General features: G+C 37.8%; 1 protein-coding gene and 1 pseudogene across 2 annotated transcripts in view; both read right to left on the minus strand.

Moving 5' to 3' along the window:
- Positions 1 to 27294, minus strand: part of LIN9 (lin-9 DREAM MuvB core complex component) — a 112212-nt gene that overhangs the window by 72873 nt on the left and 12045 nt on the right. For both annotated transcript variants that reach the window (XM_057533356.1, XM_057533366.1), the window contains 3 exons: positions 18789 to 18922; positions 17401 to 17526; positions 11827 to 11984 (listed from right to left, as the gene is read on the minus strand). In XM_057533356.1, the coding sequence (XP_057389339.1) occupies positions 11827 to 11984; positions 17401 to 17526; positions 18789 to 18922 (418 nt within the window). The remainder of the gene's footprint in view (positions 1 to 11826; positions 11985 to 17400; positions 17527 to 18788; positions 18923 to 27294) is intronic.
- Positions 2942 to 3621, minus strand: LOC103000769 (28S ribosomal protein S21, mitochondrial-like; annotated as a pseudogene).

Raw genomic sequence — 27294 nt, forward strand, 5'->3', positions numbered from 1 at the left:
GTTCATTTGTGTCATACTTTAGATTCCACATATAAGTGATATCATATGGTATTTGTCTTTCTCTTTCTGACTTCCCTCACTTAGTATGGTAATCTCTAAGTCCATCCATGTTGCTGCAAATGGCATTATTTCATTCTTTTTTATTGCTGTGTAGTTGTCCATTGTATATATGTACCACATCTTCTTTATCCATTCATCTGTCGATGGACATTTAGGTTGTTTCCTTGGCTACTGTGAATAGTGCTGCTATGAACATAGGGGTGCATGTATCTTTTTGAATTATAGTTTTGTCCAGATATATGCCCTGGAGTGGGACTGTTGGATCATATGGCAACTCTACTTTTAGTTTTCTGAGGAACCTCCATACTGTTTTCCATAGTGGCTGCACCAACTTACACTCCCACCAACAGTGTAGGAAGGTTCCCTTTTCTCCACACCCTCTACAGCATTTGTTATTTGTAGATTTTTTAATGATGGCCATTCTGACCGGTGTGAGGTGGTACCTCATTGTACTTCTGATTTGCATTTCTCTAATAATTAGCAATGTTGAGCATCTTTTGATGTGCCTGTTGGCCATCTGGATGTCTTCTTTGGAGAAATGTCTATTTAGGTCTTCTGCCCATTTTTCTACTGGGTTGTCTGTTTTTTTGTTGTTGAGTGGTATGGGCTGTTTGAATATTTTGGAAATTAAGCCCTTGTAGGTCGCATCATTTGCAAATATTTTCTCCCATTCTGTAGGTTGTCTTTTTGTTTTGTTTATGGTTTCCTTTGCTGTATAAAAGCTTGTAAGTTTGATGAGGTCCCATTTGCTTATTTTTGCTTTTGTTTCTATTGCCTTGGGAGACTGATTCAATATAAGTCCTGCACACAATATTCCACATGATGAATACTGAGGTCATGATGACGACGACACAAATACATCTCATACAGTTCTTGCCGTGCAGTGATTAGATTTTCACATGAAGACACTCACACACCTACACAATAGATAAGTTTATTAACTGTATGGAATGATGATTATTTACTATCACTAAGTGGAAATGAATCATCATAAAGGTCTTCATCCTCACTATCTTCATGTTGAGTAGGCTGAGGAGAAGAAGGAAGAGAAGTTGCTCTTGCTGTCTCAGGGGTGGCAGAGGTGGAGGAGGTGGAAGGGGAGGGAAGACAGGCACACTTACTGTGAATTTATGGAAATACATCATAATTTCTACTTGACTTTTTGCTTTTTCATTTCTCTAAAAATGTTTCTATATGGTACCAATCCTTCTTTCACTATTTGCTTTAGTTTCAGTGACCCTATCATAGAAGGGTCTATGCTATAAAAAAAACCAAAAGCAGTCTTGAAAATTGAAAGTCTTCTCCCTGACTGTCTAATGTCAATTTGTTTTCTGACACTGCATCTTCTATGTCTGCTTCTTTATTGGCTGGCACTGATTCAGAAGCACTCATCTCCATCAAGTTGTGTTGTTAATTCCTCTGGTGTGGTGTCCATTAGCTCTTGAAAATATCCGTGTCTTGAAGCCCTTCACCCCCAACCTCTTTTTTTTTTTCCCTCCATCTCTATAATCTCTTTCCTTGACTGGCTCTTTCAGGCTTTTCCTATAACAACAGTGACATCTTCAGTGATAGAATCCTTCCAGATTTTCATGATGTTTTCTCTATTAGAGTTCTCTTCCATAGCATTGACAATCCTTTACATAGAGTACCATGTGTAATGAGCTTTAAAGGTACTTAAGGCTACAGGCTGAATTATAGATGTTTTGTCTGGTGGTAAGTAGACCACTTCAATGCCTTTGGAGTCAAACTCATGGGGTTCTGGGTAGCCAGGGACATTGTCCAATATCAAAAGAACTTTAAAAGGCAGTTCCTTATTGCCAAGGTACTTCCGGACTTCAGGGACAAACCATCAATGGAACTGATCCAGAAAAAGAATTTTTGTTGCCCAGGCCTTCTTGCTGTACAACCAAAAGACGGGCAGCTGGTGTTTATTTTTTCCCTTCAAGGGTCCAAGGTTAGCAGCTTTTTTTTTAAATTTAATTTAATTTTTTATTGAAGTATAGTTGATTTACAATGTTGTGCCAATCTCTGCTGTACAGCAAAGTGACTCAGTTATACACACATAGACATTCTTTTTTTTTTTTAATATATATTCTTTTCCATTATGGTTTATCACAGGATATTGAATACAGTTCCCTGTGCTATACAGTAGGACCTTGTTGTTTATGGTTAGCAGCTTTATACATAAGGGCAGTCTTGATCATAAACCTTACTGCATTTGCAAAACAGTAGTTAGCCTATCTCTTTCTGCTTTATTTTTTTATTTTTTAAATTTTTGGCTGCGTTGGGTCTTTGTTGCTGCACAAGGGCTTTCTCTAGTTGCAGCAAGCGGGGGCCATTCTTCATTGCGGTGCATGGGCTTCTCACTGCGGTGGCTTCTCTTGTTGTGGAGCACGGGCTCTAGGTGTGCGGGCTTCACGAGTTGCAGCACGTGGGCTCCACGGTTGTGGCTCGTGGGCTCTAGCGCGCAGGCTCAGTAGTTGTGGCACACGGGCTTAGCTGCTCCGTGGCATGTGGGATCTTCCCGGACCAGGGATCAAACCTGTGTGCCCTGCATTGGCAGGCAGGTTCTTAACCACTGCTCCACCAGGGAAGTCCACCCTTTCTGCTTTAAATCCTAGTGCTTGCTTTTCTTCCTTACTAACAACGCTTTTTTGTTTTGTTTTGTTTTGTTTTTTGTTTTACCAGAATAGGGCACTTATGTCTGCATTAAAAACCTGTTCAGGTAGATATCCTTTCTCCTCCATGACTTTCTTAATGGCATCTGGGAAGCTGTCTGCTGCCTCTTGGTTGGCAGAAGCTGCTTCTGCTGTCATCCTGACATTTTTTAAGCCAAACCTCTTTTTTTTTTTTTATCATTTTAATCATTTAAGTGTACAGTTCAGTGGCATTAAGTACATTCACGTTGTTGTTCAAGTATCACCACTATCCGCCTCCACAACTTTTTCATCTTCCCAAACTGAAACTCTGCTCTCATTAAACAATAATTTCCCATTCCCCTCCTCCCAACACCAGCCCTTGGCAACCACCATTCTACTCCCAGACTACTTTTGGACTCGGTTTCTCTTTGACGTAATACAAGAAAGTGTTCATTGCTGACTAGTGGGATTGCTTCTATATATGCAGGCCTTCTTGCATATATGTGATTGAGTTTATTGTAAGAAAGGTAAGAGAAAATGGGGTGGGAGAAAGAAAAGAAGTGGAGACAGTTGGATAAGGATTTTCACATGGGGCCTCCTATCCACAGGCCTCAGTAGCCCTGCCATGGATCTGCCCGATTCTTTCGCATCAAGAAGTTGATCTTGCGAGCCATTTCCATGTTGTAGATTCGCCGGCAGGTTTCATAGCTTTCCCTCTGTCGCCGGCGGCAAGGCTTCTCGTAGTATCGCCGTCACTTTATGTCCTCAATGAGCCCATCCATGGTAAGGATTCTGTTTAGGGTCCTGTATGCACCTTCCACGTTCCCTTCCTGTACCATCACAGTCCTGGCAATGAACTTCAGATGTTTTGCCATGACCTTGGATTTAAGTCTTCAGTCTGCAGGACCCCTCAGCGCCCAGCCGACTGCCAAACCTCTTTTTAAAATTATCAAACCATCCTTTGCTGGCATTAAATTATCCAGCTTTAGGTCCTTCACTCCCTTTCGCTTTGTCATCATATAAATGACTTTGCTTTTTCTCAAATCATATTGGAGTCCATAGGTATGCCTTTCTTATATCAATCCTGCACCCACATAAAAGCTGTATTTTCATTATGAGATAAAAAGATATTTCAAAAAAGTGCTAGGTATTCATGCCTGCTGGCATAGCTGCAGCTATAGCTTCACCAATTTCCTTTTCTTTTTTCTTTACAATGGTCCTTACACTGTATTCATTTATTTATCTTGAAATAGTGGGCAATCACATCTGAAGACCTCAATCTACAGTACATATCAAGCAATTCAACTTTTCCTTGTAATGTCATGACTTTTCTCTGCGTCTCAGGAGCAATTCCAGCATCACTATGGCACTTCATATGGGCCCCATGGTTTATGGTCTTCCACTAAACACAATGAAAAATACTTGAGAACTGCAAGAGATCACTTTTTACAATGATGTGCAATTTACTGGAGATGAACTGATCACATGGAAATGATTACTGTCACACAGCATTTTTAGCAGATACTCACAACACTTGAGCTCACTGCAACAGCGATGGGAGGTTGCTACAAAATTTTTACAGTAGTACAGTGTATACTACAGTTAATTTTATAAAGCTATGATTCAATATGGCATCTTTATGTTTGCTTGCATTTCTCTCAATGGCAAATGTATGGACTGTGTTTGTGGAAGTAAGGTTTGATAAATTTTACTACCATAAAATATGGTAGTAAATGATAAAATAGACTATGTCTACATATATCTTATGCATTCATGACATATCTAACTTTTAAAATTTTTTCAGTATTTCAAGGCTAAGCAATTCATCTGCAAGTTCTTTCAAGTTGTCACAAATTTCCAAAAAAATTTCCAGTGTGTTTATTGAAAAAAAAATCCACATATAAATGGACTCACACAATTCAAACCCGTCAAACCCATGTTGTTCAATGGTCAACTGTAGTTGAGTTTGACTTCCTTTTTTTTAAAAAAATAAATAAATCCAGTCTGATAAGCTCTACAGTGCAGTGTTTAGTTCACTGACATTTAATGTAATTTTAAAAGGGCTAGATATAAGTCTACCATCTTGCTATTTATTTTCTACTCCTCTGTTCTTTCTTTCCTGTCATCTTTTCACTTAATTGAGTATTTGTTAGTTTGTCAAATTTAATTCCTCTATTGGCTTTTTAGGTATACCTCTTAACACTTTTTTAAAAGTAATTCCTTCAACTGGACAGCCAAATGCAAAAGAAGAAACTAGACCACTACCTCACATCGTATACAAAAATCAACTCAAAATGGACTAAAGACTTGAAAGCAAGACCTCAAACAATAAAACTCCTAGAAATAAACATATGCAGTATGCTCTGTAACAATGATCTTAGCAATATCTTTCTGGATATGTCTCCTCAGGTAAGGGAAACAAAAGCAAAATTGAACAAATGGGATTATATAAAACTAAAAAGTTTCTGCACAGCAAAGGAAACCATCAGCAAAATGAAAAAACAACATACCAAATGGGAGAAGATATTTGCAAATCATATATCCATTAATTGGCTAATATCCCACATATATAAAGAACTCATACAACTCAACAACAAAAAGACACACAACCCAATTAAAAAATGGGCAGCAGAGCTGAATAGGTGATTTTCTAAAGAAGACATATAGATGGCCAACAGGCACATGAAAATATATTCATCGCTAATTGCTGGGAAATGCAAATCAAAACCACAATGACTCACTATCAAAATAAAACAAAACAAACCCCAAAACAACCCAATCAAAAAATAGGCAGGGGACTTTCCTGGCGCAGTGGTTAAGAGTCCTCCTGCCAATGCAGGGGACACAGGTTCGAGCCCTGGTCCAGGAGGATCCCACATGCCATGGAGCAGCTGGGCCCGCGGGCCACAACTACTAAGCCTGCGCTCTAGAGCCCTTGAGCCACAACTACTGAGCCCGCGTGCCACAACTACTGAAGGCCGCACGCCTAGAACCCATGCTCCGCAACAAGAGAAGGCACCACGATGAGAAGCCTGCGCACCGCAATGAAGAGTAACCCCCACTCGCCGCAACTAGAGAAAGTCCGTGTGCAGCAGCAAAGACCCAAAGCAGCCAAAAATAAATAAATTTAAAAAAAAATAGGCAGGTGATCTAAATAGACATTTCTCCAAGGAAGACATCCAGGTGGCCAACAGGCACATGAAAAGATGCTCAATACTGTTAATTATTAGAGAAATGCAAATCAAAACTATAATGAGGTATCATCTCACACGGGTCAGAATGGCCATCATCAAAAGTCTACAATAAAAAATGCTGGAGAGGGTGTGGAGAAAAGGGAACCCTCATACACTATTGGTGGGAATGTAAATTGGTGTAGCCACTATGGAAAACAGTCCAGAGGTTCCTTTAAAAACAAAAAATAGAGTTATCATATGTTCCAGCAACCCCACTCCTGGGTATATATCCAGGAAAGATGAAAACTCTAATTCGAAAAGATACATGCACTCCAATGTTCATAACAGCATTATTTACAATAGCCAGGACATGGAAACAACCCAAGTGCCCAGCAACAGATGATTACTTTAAGAAGATGTGAGATTTTATATATATGTATAAAACACACACACACACACACACACACACACACACACACAGGAATATTACTGAACCATAAAAAAGAGTAAAATATTTACAACAACATGGATAGAGAATATCATAGTAACTGAAGTAAGTCAGACAGAGAAAGATAAATATTATATGATATTACTTATATGTGGAATCTAAAAAGTAATTCAAATGAATCTATATACCATACAGAAACAGACTCATAGACATAGAAAACAAACTTACAGTTACCAAAGGGGAAAGGGAGGTGTGGGGGGTATAAATTAGGAGTATGGAATTAACAAAACTACACATAAAATAGATAAGCAACAAGGATTTACTGTACAGTACAGGGAATTATATTCAATATCTTATAATAACCTATAATGGAAAATAACCTGAAAAAAATATATGTATAATTAAATTACTTTCCTATACACCTGAAACTAACACAATATTGTAAATCAACTATACTTCAATTAAAAAAAAACCACAGTGAGATATCACCTCACATCTGTTAGAATGGCTATTATCAAAAAGGCAAGAAATAACAAGGGTTGGCAAGGACGGGAGAAAAGGAAACCCTCATACACTGTTGGTGGGAATGTAAATTGGTGCAGCTACTATGAGAAACAGTGTGGAGATTCCCCCCCAAATTAAGACTAGAACTACCACATGATCTACCGATCCCACTTCTGTGTATTCATCCAAAGAATACAAAAACACTAATTCAAAAAGATATATGCACCCCTATGTTCATAGCAGCATTATTTAGAATAGCCAAGATATGAAAACAGCCTAAGTGCCTATCAATGAATGAATGGATAAAGATATGCTACACACACAGACACACACACGCACTGGAATACTACTCCACGGTAAAAAAAGAGTAGTGATTACCGTAAATGGAATACTACTCAGCCATAAAACAGAGTAGTGATTACCAGAGGGGAAGGGGTGGGACAGGGGAGGGTGAAATGGGTAAAGGGGATCAACTGTATGGTGAGAGACAGAAACTAAACTTTTGGTGGTAAGCATGCTGTAATGTAAAGAGAAGATGAAATATAATGTACACATGAAACTTATAATGTTATAAACCAATGTTACCTCAATAAAAGATTTTTAAAAAGTAATTCCTTTACTAGTTCTCAAAGTACGGCCCCACTTCAGCAGCACCAACACCACTTGGAAACTTCTTGAAATGCAAATTCTCAGGCCCTACCCCTGACCTTCTGAATCAGAAACTCTGGAGTGGGGGCCAGTAATCTGTCTTTTTAAAGCCCTCCAGGTGATCTGACACACACTAAGGTTTCTGAACCTCAGTATTCTAGGGATTATAATATTCACTCTTTACTTATTACACTCTACTTCAGTTAATACTGTATACTCTCACTACAAATTTAAGAAACTTGAAACACAACAGTTCCATTTTACACATATATTTACCATTTCTGGTGCTGTTACTCTGTAGTCAAGGTTCCATCTGGTATCATATCCTTTCAATCTAAAAAGTTCATTTGACATAACATCTAGTGTTCTTTTCCCATAAGAAGTCAGCTGCTATTTGTATCACTGTTCCTCATATAATGTTGTTTTTCTAATGAATGCTTTCAAGATTTGCTCTGTATTTTTTCTGTATTGTGTCTAATTATGGGTTTTGTCTACACGTGGGTTATATGGCTTGGGGTTTAGAGTACTGTGGATCTGTACTTTTTTTTTTTTTAAATCGAGTTTGGGGAAGGTGGCCAAAATGGCGGAGTAGGAAGTCCTTGAGCTCACCTCTTCCCATCGGCACACCAAAATTACAACTATTTACAGAGCAACTATTGATGAGAAAGACCAGAAGATAAGCAAAAATGATCTTCTACAACTAAAGATACAAAGGAACCACGACCAGACAGGTAGGAGGGGCAGAGACACAGTATAGTCAAGAACAATACCTCCACAAAGGGGAGGATAATAACAATTGTAGAGGTTCTCCCCAAGGAGCAAGGGATCTGAACCCCACGTGGGGCTCTCCAAACTGGAAGTCCTGCACTAGGACGACAAACACCAGAACACCTGCCTTTGAAGGCCAGCAGGGCTTACATTCGGGAGAGCCAGAGGGCTATGGGAAATAGACTCCATTCTTAAAGGGTGCACACAAAATCTTACAAATTCTGGGACGCAGAGCAGAAGCAGTAATTCAAAAGGAGCCTCGGTTAGACCCACCTGCTGATCTTGGAGAGCCTCCCTGAGAGGCAGGAGCCACGTGGAGTTTACCGGGCGGAAAGAGACACTTGTGGCAGCCATTTCTGGGAGCTTGTTCAACCATGAGGACACTGGTGCTGGCAAGCGCCATTTTTTAATCCTCCCTCTAGCTTATTAGGGCTGGGACCCGGCCCCGCCCACCAGCCTGTCTGCACCAGTAATGGGACACCTCAGGCCAAGCAGCTGGCTGGGCGGGGACACAGCCCCACCCACCAGCTGGCTGGCTGGGAGCCCCTGAGCCCACAGCCGTTTCAGGACCTGGACTTATCCACCAGAGGGCCCAGGACCGGCCACTGACACCAACGAGCCTCACTAGTCCCAGGTCCCCAGGGCCCTGCACCAGAGACCCTGGGACCTGGCTTTGCTCACAAGTGAGCCAGCATTAGCCCCAGGATCAGCCTCACCCGCCACTGGGTCCTGGCCCTGCACACCAGAGACCAACGCACTAACTCAGGGAGTTCAAGGGCCCTGCAGCCAGAGACTTTGGGACTGGCTCCACCCACCAGTGAGCCGGCACTAGCCCCAGGGCCCGGGCTCACCCACCAGTGGGTGGGTACCAGCCTGGGGACCCCCTGGGCCTCAGCCCTGCCCACCAGTGGGCGGACACCAGGCCCTGCGGCTAGAGAACCCAGGACCCAGCTCTGCCTACAAGGGGGCCGGCACCAGCGCAGGGATCTCATCCCCTGTGCCCTGTCCCACCCACCACTGGGTGGACAGCAGCCCCAGGACCACCACAGCCCTATAGCCTGCTGTGTCTGGATGCAGCCCACAGACCAGCAGGCCAGCACTAGCTCCAAGACCCACTGAGCCCTAGTCCCGCCCACCAGCAGGCTAATGCCAGCTCTGGGACACCTTGGGCCCCTCAGCTAGCCGCCCCAGGAACTTCCCCTGTCCACCAGTGATGGGACACTAGCCCAGGGAATACCGGGGGCTCTGGCCTGCCAACCAGCAGGATGACAGCAGGCCACCAGACATATTGGGCCCCTCAGCCAGCAGCCTCAGGACCCAGCTCCACTAACCAGCGGGCTGATAACCAGGTTTGGGATATCCCGGGCCCCTACAGACAGCCATGCCAGGAACTGGCCCACCCACCAGCACTAGATCTGGGAGCCCAGCTCCGCCCACCAGTGGGCCAGCACTAGTCCCAGGAACCCCCACTCACGCCTGCAGCCAGCCACCTTGTGCCCCCCCCCACAGACAGAGGACTTCCACGAGGCAGGGCCTAGCAAGCAACCTGAAGGAGGGCCAGCCACACCTACCAGACTGCCCACAAGCAGTCAGGCCACCACAACAGAAGGACCCAGGCAGCCCACACGGGGGGCACCCCTAGAGCACAGAGCTCTGGTGACCAGAGGGGAGTGTGCTGCTGGGAAGCACAGTAGGTCTCCTACAAAAGGCCACTTCTCCAAGGTCGGGAAATGTAATGGATGTAAGTGAAATCATTATGAACTACACTTTACAGTGTGTATGTCAACTATATCTCAAAAAAACTGAAAGAAAAAAAAAATCAAATCTTTTGTCTTTTTTTTCCCCACATGTCATTGTGCCTTTCTTCTCCTTTTAAGGACACTAATTACATGTATGTTATTTGCATAATATTGTCCCACAGGTCTCTGAGGCTCTATTAATGTTTTTTCCATTTTTTCCTCTATGTTTTCACAATGGATCATTTATATTGATTTATTCTGAAGTTCACTTACCCTTGGTTTTGCTGTTTCCAATATGCTTTTAAGCCCATTCAGATTTTTCTTTTCAGACACTATACTTTTCAATTTTAAATTTGTTTTATCTAAGTAATTTCCATTTATCTACTGTGCTATCCCCATTAATTATGACCATATTTACATTTAAGTTCTTGAACATGTTTTATAACAGATATTTTAAAACTAATTCCAGTATCTGAGTCATCCCAGCATCTATTTTCTATTGACTGCTTTTGGTCTTTACTTCAGAACCCGTTTTTGTTTCTTCATAGGTTTCATAATTTTTTATTGTATGCTGACACCTCCTCTAAACCAAACAGAAACTTTCAAAAGCTCTAGTAGTTGATTCCTACCTACAAACTTTTCTCATATCTTGACACATCCAGTCCCACCGATTCTGCATTGTGACATGAGTACCTACTTACTGACACTGTAAAATTTTCAGTCTTATCAAATAATACTGCCAATCCTTAAATGCTGGAGCCCTTAACTTTTAAGGATTTCCTAATTGGGTCTATGTGTCACTCTATTCACGCCAGCATTTCTCTGATTCGTAGTTATATTGTAGACTTTGTACTTATTTATATGGGGTTTTTAGAACTAATATATTTTTTCAGGAATGCTCTCTCTCCCTCACTCTATCTCCACCCCCACTCCCAGACTAATTTTGTTAAGAGAGAGACCATATATATCATCTATAACTTCTATACATGGTAGGTTATGACTAAATGCATTCTTCTCTTTTCCAACTGCATTTTATATGCATGATACAGTCTCTTCCTTATTATCTACCTTTCCTTTCATTACCCATTTTTACAATATAATGGAAACATGTACCACTTTTATATCCAGAAAATAGTAATATAAATATGTAATTCAAGGTTCCCTTTCCTCCAGAAAATATTCTGTGATTAATCCAACCATTTTTCAAACACTTCCAGTACTATTACTACCCTACCTACCCACTTAACACCTTGTTATTTCTTGTATTACATAAATTGTAATTTTAGATCACCAAATTATTAAGGATTAACTTAAACTTGAGGTTTTCGTGGTAATTTCCCTCAGTGTTGTAACTTGAAGTGAACACATAGAATCACCACCTACAAATTGACAGAATTTACATCTTTACAAAATTTCGAGCAAACTACCTACTGAATAATTTAGTTTTATTCAGTCATTAGAAATGGAGTACTTCTAAACCCAAAGATCACAAGAACAATGGTGTTTGTGAACTAACCAGGTAAAAATGGTTAGAAAAGAAAATCAATGATGTGGAAGCAAAAATAGAATTCAAAATGTTTAAAATTTAAACATTATACTTATTTTAAATTTCATCTTTGTGGCAGTTTGCTTTAGTTTATGTTGTGGCAGACATTGCTTTGAAAAGGTACACTTTTATCCAATTTCTTTAAAAAACAGACTTCACAGATGAAGAAACAGTAACCTCTACAGAATATTGCTACAGAATTATAGTTTAAGCTTTCTAAATATAAAAGCCATTTGTCTAATAAACGTTATCTTGGTGAAAAACTGCAAGTCAAAATAGTAATAAGTTTATCTTCACCTACCTGTAACTTTGGTTCCAATAACCAGGGGCAAAGGAATTTCGTCTGGGAGATCTTTGAACTGTGAAACATCCGCAACTTTCCTTTGTTGTAAGAGCCTTATTTTCTGCCGTTTCTGTTTTAATGCTGATCTCTCTTCCTCAAAAAATGCAGAAGAACATCTAGAATAAATTATAAAAATCATATAAACTGATAACTGTCCTATATAAAAACTTCAAGTCAGACCATTCATCTCACTACTCCCTTTATTCTTCTCATTCTTTTAAGTACTATATTTAAAAATGGGTTCTTAGCAATAATAATTTTCTCTTCAAAGTAAATTACCTTTGTCTTTTTAAGAACAGAACCTTGCAAGACTGAAAGATACATAAGTCTAGATTATTCCTTCCTACAAAGCAGGAGGATTTGTTCACCATCCTTTGACAAAACTGCACCTGGATCCCAGGTCTCCTCTTAAGAACAACGTTCAGTTTCAATACTCTATTCAAAAGAACATGATATTTTCCCTGTGACCCAGTGAGCCTATCTGTACAGGAATTAAAGATGAGACTTTCCACCGTGTAAACTTTTAATCATATTTCCTGCCTTGAAGTATGAATACTGAATATACTCTTATCTTTAGGGCCTGTCTTATTTCTATTTTCAAATTCTAGGATGAACCAAAGGTATTTGAACAAAGCTTTCAGGCCACGAAATATACATCCATATCACTACAGTCAAGATAATGAACATCAATCAGCCCCCCAAAGTTTCCTTGTGCCACTTTACTATCCCTCCTTTGCTTCCTCCCATTTCTATACTCCTACTTCTCAAGCAATCACTAAGTTGCTTTCTGTATTAAAGTTTCTATCTTCTAAAGTTTTATATAAATGGAATCATCTAGTATATACTCTTTCTTCAGGCTTCTTTCATTCAGCATAATTATTCTAAGATTTGTCCATACTGGTGTATGTATCAGTGGTTCATTACTTTTTATTGTGACACATCTTATTCTATGGATATATCACCATTTGTTTATCCATTCACCTGTTAGTGGACTTATGGGTTATTTCCAGGTTTTGGCTATTACGACAAAGTTGATATGATCATCTGTGTGTGGGCTTCTGTACAAACATATGCTTTCATTTCTCTTGATTAAAGTAGTGGAAGGGCTGGGTCATACGGTCACTGTGTGTTTAACGCTTTAAGAAATCAAAGAATCCAAATATCACCAAAGAAGATATACAATTAGCAAATAAGCATATGACAAGATGCTCCACACTGTATGCCACCAGGGAAATGCAAATTAAACGAGATATCACTACACACTTATTAAATTGCTAAAATCTGGAACACGGACAACTTCAAATGCTGGTGAGGATGTGGAACAACAGGAATTCATTCATTTCTAGTGGGAATGCAAAATGGAAGACAGTTTGGTAGTTTCTTACAAAACTAAATATACTCTTACCATAAAATCCAACAATCGTGCTCCTTGGTTTTTACTCAAATGAGTTGAAAACTTATGTCCACACAAAAATCTGCATAGATGTTTACAGAATCTTTATTCATAATTGCTAAAACTTGGAATCAACTAAGACGTTCTTCAGTAGGTAAATGAATAAACAAACTGGTACATCCAGAGAATGGAGTATTATTCAGTGTGATCCCAACATATGACATTCTGGAAAATGCAAAGCTATGAAGACAATAAAAATAGCAGTGGTTGCCAGCAGTTGTGGGGATGGGGAGAGGGGTGAATTGCTAGAACACAGAGGATTTTTAGGGCAGTGAAACTACTCTGTAAAATATAATAATGGTAGATATGTCACTAAACATTTGTCAAAACCCACAGAAGGTACAATACCAAGAGTGAACCTTAATGTAAACTATGGACTTTGGGTGGTTATGACGTGTTGGTGCAGGCTCATCAGCTGTCACAGATGTACGACTCTGCTAGAGGACACTGATAGCGGGCGAGGCTATGTATGTGGGGAGGCAGTAAGCCGGAAATCTCTGTATCTTCCTCTCAATTTTGTTGTAAACCTAAAACGATTTTTAAAAAAGAAAGAAAGGAACTGCCAAACAGTTTTTTCAAAGTAGTTATACAATTTTATATTCCCATCAGCGGTGTATAAGAGTTCAAGTTTCCCCACAGCCTCACCAACATGTGGTATGCTTAGTCTAATAAATTTTCAACTAGAAAATCTGTGGTTTTAATTTGCGTTTTTCTAATGACTAATTATGTTGAATATCCTCTCATTGGTTTATTTGATATTCTTACATCATTGGTGAATCATCTGTTCGAATCTTTTGCCAATTTGTTAAATGGGCTGTTTCTTTTTCTTTTTTTCAGCTGTGCAGTGCAGCATGAAGATTCTAGTTCCCCAACCAGGGATCAAACCCGTGCCCCCTGCAGTGGAAGCATGGAGCCCTAATCACTGGACCACCAGGGAATTCCCGTTTGATTCTTAATACCGTATTCTCAGAGTTCTTCATACATTCTGGATATAATATACACTTTCAGCAATCAAATTTTATTTAAATAGTATTTTTGCATAGTTAATACATTCATAGGCTTCTAATTTAAAAGGTTCAAAAGGCACTGGAAACTCTAATACCTCTGTCCCTCGGTTTCCTGTCTTCCATCGGATAATGACTGTGAGTTTTCTACATGTCCTTCATTGATACTTTAGGAATACACAGGCAAAAAATGCTTATGTTCCCTTCTTATTTTCCCCAAATAGCTACAATATGCTCTGTTGTGTATTTTGCTTTCTTAAAGTATCTCAGCAATAACTTCTATATCAGTACATTAGAAACTTCCTCTGTTTTTTGGTGGTTATTTTTGGCCACACCACACAGCATGAGGGATCCTGGTTCCCCGACTGGGGATTGAACCCGTGACCGCTGCAGTGGAAGCACAGGGTCTTAACCCCTGGACCTCCAGGGAAGTCCAACTTCCTCTGATTTTAAGTTAAATGATTTCAGAGTTTTCTACTATTTTGAGGTACCATACTTTAATTAATCATTCCTCTATTTATGGACACTTAGGTTTTTGCCAATCTTTTGCTTCTACAAATAATACTGTACATGTCATTTTACCCATGTACAAGTATTTCTGTGATGTAAATTCGCAGAAGTACTAGGTTACAGGGTATGGAAATTTGTAAATTTGACAGATATTACCAAATTGCCCTCCACAGATGTTATATAAATTTAATCTCTCACCACCAATAGTAACTTTTTCACCACACCATTGCCAACCCAACATATTAAAACTTTATGAACTCCATTGATCTGATAGTTAAAAAACAGTATTCTGATTGTATATTTTATTTTGTATTTCTCACTATGAGTAAGACTGAACTGTTTTCATCTGTTCAGAAGAGCCATTTCTTTTTCCTTTCTCATGTACTGTCATATAAACAGACACTTTTATTATAGGTTATTTGACTTTTTTTTATTGATTCATACATAGTTCTTCATATATTTGGAAATTAGTCCTTTCTCTGTGATAAGAATTATAAATATTTCTGTTATTGTCTTTTGACTTTGTTTATGGATTTTTTGTAAGGGGCAATGCAAAATGTTTTTATTTTTATGAAGTCAAATTTATTGATATTTTCTTTTATGGTTCCTAGCTTTGGGGCCTGTTAGAAAGATCTTCTCCAATTCAAGATTAAGCAAAACTCTCCTACAGGTTCCCCTAGTGGTTTTACTGTTTCATTTTAAAAATGTGAATCTCTGATCCTTTTCAAATCTTTCCTGGTCTAAGGTATGAGGTATGAAACCAACTTGTGTTTTCTTAGATTGCTTCAGAGTGGTCTCAGTATCCATTAAATAAGTAACTTAACCCCTCTCTCCCCTATGTGCTTGAGATGCAACCACTGTTATCATGTATTAAATTCCTGTAGACATCTTTGATTCTATCTGGACTTTCTCTCTTTTTTTTTTAGTTTTAATTTTATTGGAGTATAGTTGATTTACAATGTTGTGTTAGTTTCATGGGCTTTCTCTCCTTTTCAATTCATCTTTCTATGCATGTACCACTACAACACCATTTTGATTATGATCACATTATATCTATTTTAATAGGTGATAATACGTACTACATATGTATGTATGATACTACATAGTCTCCCTTTATTACTTTGCTTCTTCAGAATTTTCCTGGATCTTCCTGTTTGATTTCTCCTCTTATATGCGAATTTTAGAATTAGTTGATCTAGTTTAAAATAAAAAAAAGGGGGGGCCTCCTGATATTTTTATTGGGACTGATTTTAGAATGCTGAGTATCCTAATCCAAGATCATCTATGTCTTCCCATTTCCTCATTTGTATCCTGCACATTTCCTGTTAAGCTCCTTCTTGGTATTTTATTTTACTTTTTTTTAGGATATTTGGAAAAGTATATTGCATCAATAATTTGTAGTGTACCTCAACCTCCTCAGAGAAAAGAAAAACTATAAACTTTTGTTGAAAATAAAGACTTCATTTCAACTATTAATTTACCTTGATGAAGTAAAGGACTATAAAATTCAACAATGTTATGGTAACATAAGAGAGGATAAATTAATAAGAGAAATATTATGAATGACAAACAAACTACAGAATTATAACTAAACAATAAAATAAAGAGGGACTCTCATTCTGACAATAATTAGAAACAGTGTGGCTTAATTTACTCAAACATGTAAAGTCACAGCAAAAAGCACCCAAATGGCCTAAAGTAATTACCAAAGACCATAAATTACCTATATGAAACACACTAACATCACATTTTGATTTGTTCTTATAAATGAGGGAAATATTTAAAACATCAGCAGCAATGTCATCTTTCAATACAAGGGATAAAATAAAATATTACCAGTTCAATGAAAAGTTCTCCTTGAATTTCATTACCATCTACAGAAATCATGAAAACTAAATTCCATACCTACTTGTCCAAGTCACTTTATAATTCCAAGTCTTCTCTGAATTTCCCCACCATTTAAACTGAAAAAGTCTTACACATGCTTTTACTAGGCTGACAGACATGAGACTAATGATCTAGTATATTGCAAAATTTCACTCAAAAGTAATATAAGGTTTTCTGATGTGTTAAGAAAGCAAGATAACACTAGAAAAGGAAAAGCAGTTTAACACAAAAAGTAATTCTCAGGAAGTAACATATTGGATATATTCACTTGATTTGTTTTTATATAAAGTAAAACATGCATTTGTGGAAAGGCTCTTGAGGTGATAAAAAGAGTTTTACAAAAGGTAATAACAATGTATGCATAACCTTATAGCTTCATTAAATGACTTTTAGTGCATTCTTAAATATTTTTTGGAACATAGTGGAGCATAGATAATATAACAAAATTATGTTCAAAGCCTGTGACCTGAACAAAAATGAAATTGTGCATTTAATTATAAGATGCCTAAGTATAAAAAGCACCTACATTAATGTTGGTCAGTAGGATATATTTAACATATAACTATTCTGGAAAGTTGTGTTTTGGTACTAGTCCTTTTGAAGATGAAAAAGTCAATATGGTAATGATACTACCAACTAATTTATTAATTTTATTTTAAATAAAAACATTATTTTTACCTCCGTGGTTTCCCCATAAGCCGCCTGATTTTTCCCCATTCTACTCTTGTTAACTTTCTTGTTTTCAAATTAGGAAAAGATTCCTTTAGACACACACAGAAGTCATTGTCGCCTTCAAAAAGTGGTCTGTAAAACAGAAATGGTATTTTAATGGTTAATATACAAGGTGTTACTTAAGAGCCATAAAATTCAAAATACGCATTCCAATTTTCAACATATTAATCACAAGATGCCAAACCTTCACTTCTACCCAAAACAGACACAAATTCCAAGTGTTAAAATTAAACTAAATCCTTTGCATTTACGAAACAAATAATGTGTAAAAGTTACTCAAGAAACACTGTCTGTGCTTGAGATTCCAAAAGACACTGATTTTTATTAAAAATTTCCTATAGGAGTCTATCCTTCCAGAGGCTATCTTGGCATTACCATTATATCTGGTGAGGATAAACAATGTAGCTACAAAGTATCTTTGTCCCAAAAGTAATACCATCACCAGGGAGTTCTCTTTGAGGGTAAATCAGTTTTAGAAAACTGGGGGACTCCAGAGGGTTAGATTAGTTCTAGGGAAATTGAGAACTCGGATCATACTAGGACACCCTGAGAGCTCTCTTAAGCCTACGAAAAAATTTGTGGACAAAAATAAAACAATTTTATTCATGAGTTTGGGAAACCAGGAACCAGTCTCAGCAATGACATATGAATGTCTTGGGCTTAAATATGAATGTTCATGAGATTCACAAGGTTCAGAGTAGGCAACTGGTGAAAGCAGAGAAAGGAAATAAAGATAAGCAGTCAGCAAAGCAAGCACCACTGACTGGCATGGATTAGATAAGATTAGATTGTGGTGGATGAGAAATCAGAATTTTTCCTCAATAAATTCTGTTGTTGAATAATTGGATTTCACCCAAATCTCTTACTATGTTCTACTTAAACATTTACGTATAACTAAAATGCATGAATATCATCCCCCAAATAGAAAGACTCCTAAAAATCTTCCTGAATCACTTTTACCATTAATAACTGTTTCTCTATTATACTAGCATTTAAAATCTCAAGATTTATAAAACAAGTCCCATTCACTGCAAATAATGGTGCTTTGTTTTTAGGGTATCTCCACTCCATAGTCTTTGTAAATTATAATATGGAGATTATACTTTCATTTGATTTTTCAGAAAAACATATAACAACATCTTCCCCAAAAGGGGGAGGAGGGAAGAAAACTATGAAAAACGGAAATGGATCAAACTAGAATGAGGAATAGAAAAAGAAATTCAGGAAAAAAATAGAATCAAAATAGACCTCTAGAAAAGGTTGAGGCTTTTAACATTTCAAAATCTTAAACTTTTGGTTCAAGTGATACTTGTGATATGAGCCACGATACATACTTATCTATATTTGAGTAGAACCACTCATATATGCACCACTTATGTGCTTTGGGAAGCTTGAGTAAGTTACGTAATCGAAAACCAATCTTCTGTGAGGCCTTCTTATCTGGTGTTGACATTGTTGCTGTAAATTTCTGTACAATAAAAAAAAGAGATTAATTACAGTTCCATTAAGTAAAAATGAACATCTATAACAGTGAATACATTCGTAAAAAGGCAGATTATGGTAGGTACTCAAAAAGATTCAACAATATACAAAATGAAATTTTTTGTTATTATTTAACAAATATACATTCTGATTATTTCTTACAAAGTTAAAGCCTCCAATTTCATAACATATTTTGACAAGGAGGGTGAAATATTTGCCCCCGCCATGTTTGCACTACAGTGTAATTTCAATTTAGGTATGCAGAAGAAGATACTTGTGAAAAATATTTCTAGAGCTCTTGGGCCAGAAAGACCAGTAAGGACTCTGACACTATTGTGAGAGACAGAGTGAGAGCGAGAGAAAGAACTTGCAGAAAATATCACTCATTTGTATGAACTTTAGGAATGTTTGGAAAGATGTTTTGTACTCATGGATTGGAAGAGTATTGTTAAAATGTCCATAATACCCAAAGCAATCTACAGATTCAATGCAATCTCTATTAAAATTTCAATGGCATTTTTCACAGAAATAGAACAAGCAATACTAAAACTGTTATGAAACTACAAGAAAACCTGAATAGCCAAAGTAATCTTGAGAAAAAAGAACAAAGCTGGAGGCATCATGCTCCCTGATTATAAACTATATTACAAAGCTACAGTAATCAAAACACGATGGGACCAACATAAAAACAGACACATTAGAGCAATGGAACAGAATTGAGCCCAGAAATAAATACATGCATATATGGTCAACTGATATTTGACAAGGTAACCAAGAATACTCAATGAGGAAAAGACAGTCTCTTCGATAAATGGTGTTGGGAAATGGTTTTCACATGCAAAAGAATAAAATGGGCTTCCTGTCTTACACCACTCATAAAAATTAACTCAAAATGGATTAAAGCCATACATGTAAGACTTGAAACCATAAAATTCCTAGAAGAAAACATAGGGAAAAATCTCCTTGACACTGGTCTTGGCAATGATTTTTTGGAGATGACACCAAAAGCAAAGGCAACAGAAGCAACAATCAACAAGTGGGACTATATCAAACTAAAAAGCTTCTGCACCGTAAAAGAAACAATCAACAAAATGAAAAGGCAGCCTACAGAATGAGAGAAAATGTTTGCAAATCATATATCTGATAAGAAATTAATACCCAAAGTATGTAAGAAACTCATAGAACTCAACAACAAAAAGACAACCTGATTAAAAAATGGACAGAGACGCTGAATAGACATTTTCCCAAAGAAGACACAAATGGCTAACAGGTACATGAAAAGGTGCTCAACATCACTAGTCATCAGACAAATGGCACAGTGAGATATAACCTCACACCTGTTAGAATGGCTATTATCAAAAAGCCAAGAAATAACAAGTGTTGGAGAGCATGTGGAGAAAAGAGAACCCTGTGAACTGTTGCTGGAAATGTAAATCGGTGCAGCCAGTATGCAAAACAGTATGGAGGTTCCTCAAAAAATTAAAAACAGAAGTACCACATAATCCAGCAATTCTAACTCTGGGTGTTTATCGAAAGGAAATGAACTATCTCCAAAAGATACATGCAGCCCCATGTTTGTTGCAGTATTATTTACAGTAGCCAAGACATGGAAACAACCTATGCATCCACTGACAAATGAATGAAGAAAATGTGGTGTGTGTATATATATATATGGAATATTATTCAGCCATAAAAAAGAAGGAAATCTTGCCATTTTTGACAACATGGATAGGCCTTGAGGACATTATGCTAAGTGAAATAAGTCAGACAGAGAAAGACAAACACCATATAATTTTACTTATATGTGTGACCTAAAAAAAATTACCTCCCTCCCAACAAAAAACCCAACTCAATAGGTACAGAGAACAGACTGGTGGTTGCCAAAGACAGGGGTAGGGGGGCAAATGAAATGGATAAAAAAAGGTCAAAAGATACAAACCTCCAGTTATAAAATAAATAAGTCATGAGGATGTAATGTACAGAATGGTGACAATACCATACTGTATACCTGAAAGTTGCTATGAGAATAAATTTTTAAAGTTCTCAGTACAAGAAAAATATTTTTGTAACTATGGTAATGGATGTTAACTATAGTAGACTTACTGTGATGATCATTTCACAATATATACAGATATTGAAATCATCATGTATACCTCAATATAATATTATATGTCAATTACATTTCATTTTTTAAAAAGCTTAAAAAACACCATCAGAACATCAAAAGAATACAACACAACCAAGTGGAATTCATTCATGTCAAGAATACAAGGATGGGCCAGTATTAGAAAACTATTAATGTAATCTGCCATTATTAATAAATCAAACAATAAAAATCATATGATCACCTCCACTGATGCTAAAAACACTTGATAAAATTCAATATCCATTAAAAAAAAAAAAACTCTTAATGGAATAAAAGTAGACAAAATGACTAAAAAAACATGATATACCAAAAGTTAAATGATACAGCTAAAGAAGTACTTGAAGGGAAATTTAATTCATTGGGTAAATGCTTATATTTAAAAAAGGAAAAATTTCAAATAACTTATCCTTCCACCTTAAGAAACTAGAGAAAGAAGAAAACTCAAAGCAAACAGAGGAAGAAAATAATAAAAATTAGAGCATAAATAATAGAAAGAAAAAATAGAAAACCAATAGAGTAAAATCAATAAAACCAAAAGTTCTTTGAAAAAAATCAACAAAATTGACAAACCTTTAGCAATACTGACCAAGAAAATAAAAACAGATGAACACTTTAACCTTCAAAACACATTTCTCCCCATTCCAATCGAAATGTCAGTATCGGACTTCCCTGGTGGCACAGTGGTTAAGAATCCGCCTGCTAATGCAGGGGACAAGGGTTCAAAGGTTCAAGGGTTCAAGGGTTCAAGCCCTGGCCCGGGAAGATCCCACATGCCACGGAGCAACTAAGCCCATGCGCCACAACTACTGAGCCTGCACTCTAGAGCCCACAAACCACAACTACTTAACCCACGTGCCACAACTACTGAAGCCCATGCGCCTAGAGCCCATGCTCCACAACAAGAGGAGCCACCACAATGAGAAGCCTGCACACTGCAAAGAAGAGTAGCCACTGCTCGCCACAACTAGAGAAAGCCTGCATGCAGCAATGAAGACCCAACGCAGCCAAAAATAAAATAAATAAATTAATTAATTAATTTTTTAAAAAAGAAAGGTCAGTATCATATTCAATGTTAAAATTCTAAAAACATTCTCATTAAAGTGAGGAATATGACAAAGATGTTGATTATACCCCTATTTTTGACACTGCTTTGATGGAATTAGCCAATTAAACAAAAGGAATAAAATTGTAAAGGAGAAGACAAAATTACCATTATTTGCAGGTGATATGACTCCCCCAGAAAACTCAAGAAAATCAACTATAACCATTAAAAGGAATAAGAGAAATTAATCAAGTGGGAGAAAACAAAGTTGTTATACAAAAATCTCTATTTAAAAAAAGTCATTATCAACTGAACTGCCCCAGAGCCCGAGGGGAGGGCAGACTCACTGAGGCTGCCGGCTCTGGAGGGGCCCCACCAGCCGAAGCTGCCACAGTCCTTGGGACTGCGGGCCAGTTGTTTCAACAAGTAACTTAAAGACAAAACGGAAAAACAAGGAGGTTTGTGCCTGAGATCATGTTGATGTGAAACCAGGGATGGCCACCTTGTACCAGATCATTCATCCTGGGGTAAGCCAGCTGCCATGTCATGAGGACACTCAAGCAGCCCTAAGGAGAGATCCATGTGGCAAGGAACTGAGGCCTCCTACCTACAGCCACGAAATCAAATTATCAATGCCTGAAGGAGACTGATCAGAGGCCCAAGGACACAGGAAATATCAAGGCCATTACACAAACATCAGCCCCACAGAACCCCTAAAGCCCAGATCCTGAAGGAGCAAAAGAGGAGATAAACTGCCTCAAAAGGGATATTAGTCATGTATACTCCCTGCAAGAGTACATCAAAGGGCTTGTTTCCACTGATGATGACAAGAGATGCTACAACGGTACTTTGTTTTCAATATAATGGAAAATAAACTGAAAAAAAAAAAATTATCGGGACGTCCCTGGTGGTGCAGTGGTTAAGAATCCACCTGCCAATGTAGGCGACACGGGTTCGAACCCCGCTCCAGGAAGATCCCACATGCCGCGGAGCAACTATGCCCATGCACCACAACTACTGAGCCTGCGCTCTAGAGCCCGTGAGCCACAACTACTGAGCCCGAGTGTCACAACTACTGAAACCTGCGCACCTAGAGCCCATGCTCCACAACAAGAGAAGTCACTGCAATGAGAAGCCTGCACACCGCAACACAGAGTAGCCCCTGCTCGCCGCCACTAGAGAAAGCCCATGCGCAGCAACAAAGACCCAACGCAGCCAAAAATAAATAAATAAATAGACAGATAAATAAATAACTAAATTATCTTTTCTATATATCAATGAGAACAAATTAGACAATCAAACAGAAGAAATATCCTGTTTATGACAACAAAAACAACAAGAACAAAAAGTATTAAACACCTAGGAATATACCTAAGAAATGTGCAAGATTGACATGGAAAAAAATTTTAAAGTCTACTAAGGGGTATTAAGGCTTGAATAAGTAGAACTACAACCAGTTCTTGGATGGGTAGTACCAATGTTACACGTCATAACCCCAAAATTAATTTATAATATTAGTTCAACATCAATGAAAATCCCAACAGAATTTTTTTCCTAGTCAAGTCGATTCTAAAGTTCATATGGAAAAATAAACGTGCAAGTATACTTAAGAAAATCTTAAAAAAGGATAAGTAATAATGTTATATCAGAGATTAAAACACAATATAAAGTCACATTAAAACAATTTGAGGGACTTCCCTGGTGGCGCAGTGGTTAAGAATCCTCCTGCCAATGCAGGGGACATGGGTTCAATCCCTGGTCCGGGAAGATCCCACATGCCGCAGAGCAACTAAGCCCGTGCACCACAACTATTGAACCTGTGCTCTAGAGCCCATGAGCCACAACTACTGAGCCTGTGTGCCACAACTACTGAAGCCCGTGTGCCCTAGAGCCCGTGCTCCGCAACAAGAGAAGCTACCACAATGAGAAGCCCACGTGCTGCAACGAAGAGTAGCCCCTGCTCACCACAACTAGAGAAAGCCCATGTGCAGCAACGAAGACCCAACGCGGCCAAAAAATAAATTAAAAAAAAAAAAGTTGACATAAGCACATGTAGAGACATGTTAGATATAAAGAGACAGAAAGTCTAGAAATAGGGGTTTCCCTGGTGGCGCAGTGGTTAAGAATCCACCTGCCAATGCAGGGAACATGGGTTCGATCCCTGGTCCGGGAAGATCCCACATGCCACAGAGCAACTAAGCCCATGCCACAACTACTGAGCCCACGCGCCGCAACTACTGAAGCCCTCGCGCTCTAGGGCCCAAGTACCACAACTACTGAAGCCCGTGCTCTGCAACAAGCCACCGCAATGAGAAGCCCACACGCCAAAACGAAGAGTAGCCCCCACTCGCCACAACTAGAAAAAGCCTGCGTGCAGCAACGAAGACCCAACGCAGCTATAAGAAAACAAACAACAAATTAAAGAATAAAAAGAAAGTAACTTGGTCTTCCCCATTTGAATTCTTTAAAAAAAAAAAAAGTCTAGAAATAATCCCAAATATATACATGAATATAGCTTGTCATGCAGCAGCATTATAAACCAATGTATAAAAGATGGATTGTTCAGTAAATGTTACCCAGGACAACTAAGTAGTCCTCTAGGAAAAAAATTCGGTTGCAGTCTTACCTCATTCCTTACTGCAAAATAAATTCCAGATGGATTGAAGATTTAAACATTTTTTTAAAAAATGAAATAAGAAATATAGAGAGAATTCTAAAACTATAAATGTTAGACTAGGGAAGGTCTTTCTAATCATAAAATCAAAAAGTCATTAAAAGGAAACAGAGCTATATCTGACCCTTAGAATTTTTTCAGTCCTCTATGGTGAAAAATATAGAAACAAAGCAAAAGACAAACTACAAACTGTGAAAAAAATTATAACCAGTATGAACAGCCAAAGGGCTAATATTCTTAATATATATAAAATTCCTACAAACTAATAAGAAAATGACCAACAATCTAATAAAAAACAGGAGAAAGACAAACAGTTTAGAGCTAAGGAAAGAAAGTTTGTAAACATATATGAAAAGTATCTCACCGTCACTCATAAATGACATGCCAACTAAAACAAGTGAGATGCTATTATGAGATTAGCAAAAATCTAGATGTTTGGTTATACACTGAGTTAACAAGCATTAGGTAAAATAGGCACTGTGATATATTACTGGTTGAAAGTATAAGCCAGTGCAATTTCTTTGGAGAACAATTTGGCACTACTTTAAAAACTTTAAATGTGCATATCCTGTGATCCAGCAATTCCACATTTTAGCCATCTGCCCTAGATAAACACTTGCAAATTTATACAAGTATGTTTGGGATGTTCACTACAGCATTGTTTGTAATAATGAAAACTTAGAAACCACTTGAATGCCCATAAAATCGGAGAATTTATAAATAAATTATGGTATAAGATTGACTACTACAAAACAGTAAAAAGAAATGAAATATTGAAGCCTGTCTAACTAAATCAGTCAGCATGGCCAGATCTCAAAAACAGACTTTTGATTCCACTGCAGGGGGCCCGGGTTTGATCCCTGGTCAGGAAACTAAGACCCCTGCAAGCCACGAGGCAAAAAAACCCAAAAGAACAAACAAACCAAACCAAAACAAAAAAAAAACACTTTTGAGTGAAAAAATAAATTACAGAATGATGCCTGATACAGTATCATGAAAATAATACTATAAATGTAATTTTAAAACTACATACACAAAACAATACCATATATTTTCTATGAGTACATATATAAAGGTTTAGAAGTATTAAAAAGATCTAAAAGGATAATCAAACTACAGTGGTTGGTTACCAGTGGAAGAGGGAAGCAGATCTGGAGGGTAGGTGAAGGTCAAAATTAACTTTTTATTTTTTAGTATAAAACTTTACTTAGGAAAAATTGTAGATTTATAGAAAAGTTGCAAAGATAATACAGAGGTTCCATATGCCCTTCATCCAGCTTTCCCTAATGTTAACATCTTATAAAACCATGGTCTGTCAAAACTAAGAAATTAACATTCGTATAACACTATTAACTAAACCACAGACTTCATTTGGATTTCTCCAGTTTTTCCATTAATGTCCTTTTTCTGTCCCAGAATCCAATTCAGGATACCACATTGTACTTAGAAAATTAACTTTTTAATGTAAAAAAAAATTATATGTCATGAGTTATTTAGCATAAATAATAATCAAATTATTATAAAGTATTATTATCAGAAACAGTGCTATTTTTATTTCTACTGAGTTATTGACCCAAATTCTAAAATAGGGTATTGGTGGCTCATTGCATACAAAACTGTATTAAAGATTTCTCTGTTGAGTATGAGGAAATATATTCAATCTGTTAGTGGAAATATAAATTATTACAACTTTTATAAATAGATTATTAGGTAGTATCTTCCAAAGTTTAAGTGTAAATACCCTTGTAGTAGCAATTACACTTCTAAGGGTTTATTCAACAAATGGAAAATGGAGAGTGACTGCTACTGATTTTTTTTGAGATGATGAAAATGTCCTAAAATTGGTTGTGGTGATAGTTGCACACCTCTGTGCATATATTAAAACGACTGAATTGTATGCTTTAAATAGGTAAATTGTATGCTATATTAACTGTATCTCAATAAAGCTACAACAAAAAAAGTAGAGCTGTGAAGACAGGCTGCCTGCCATTTAGCATCGGCTTTCACTTATTAGCTTTGTGATCTTGAACAAGATACTTCTCTGTGGACTTCCCTGGTGGCGCAGTGGTTAAGAATCCACCTGCCAATGCAGGTGACATGGGTTCGAGCCCTGGCCCGGGAAGATCCCACATGCCGCGGAGCAACTAAGTCCGTGCACCATGACTACTGAGCCTGTGCTCTAGAGCCCGAGAGCCACAACTACTGAGCCCACGTGCTACAACTACTGAAGCCCGCGGGCCTAGAGCCCACGCTCTGCCACAATAGAAGCCACCGCAGTGAGAAGCCTGCGCACTGCAACGAAGAGTAGCCCCCGCTCGCCGCAACTAGAGAAAGCCCGCACACAGCAACGAAGACCGAGTGCAGCCAAAAATAAATAAATTAAAAAAAAAAAAAAAAAGATACTTCTCTGTGTCTGTTTTCTCACCTGAAAATGGGAAATAAGATAATAGTAACCTAACTCATGGGGGGTTTGAAGATTAAATCAAAGTAATACAT

This window comes from Balaenoptera acutorostrata, chromosome 1, assembly GCF_949987535.1.
Source record: "Balaenoptera acutorostrata chromosome 1, mBalAcu1.1, whole genome shotgun sequence".
NCBI lineage: Eukaryota > Metazoa > Chordata > Mammalia > Artiodactyla > Balaenopteridae > Balaenoptera > Balaenoptera acutorostrata.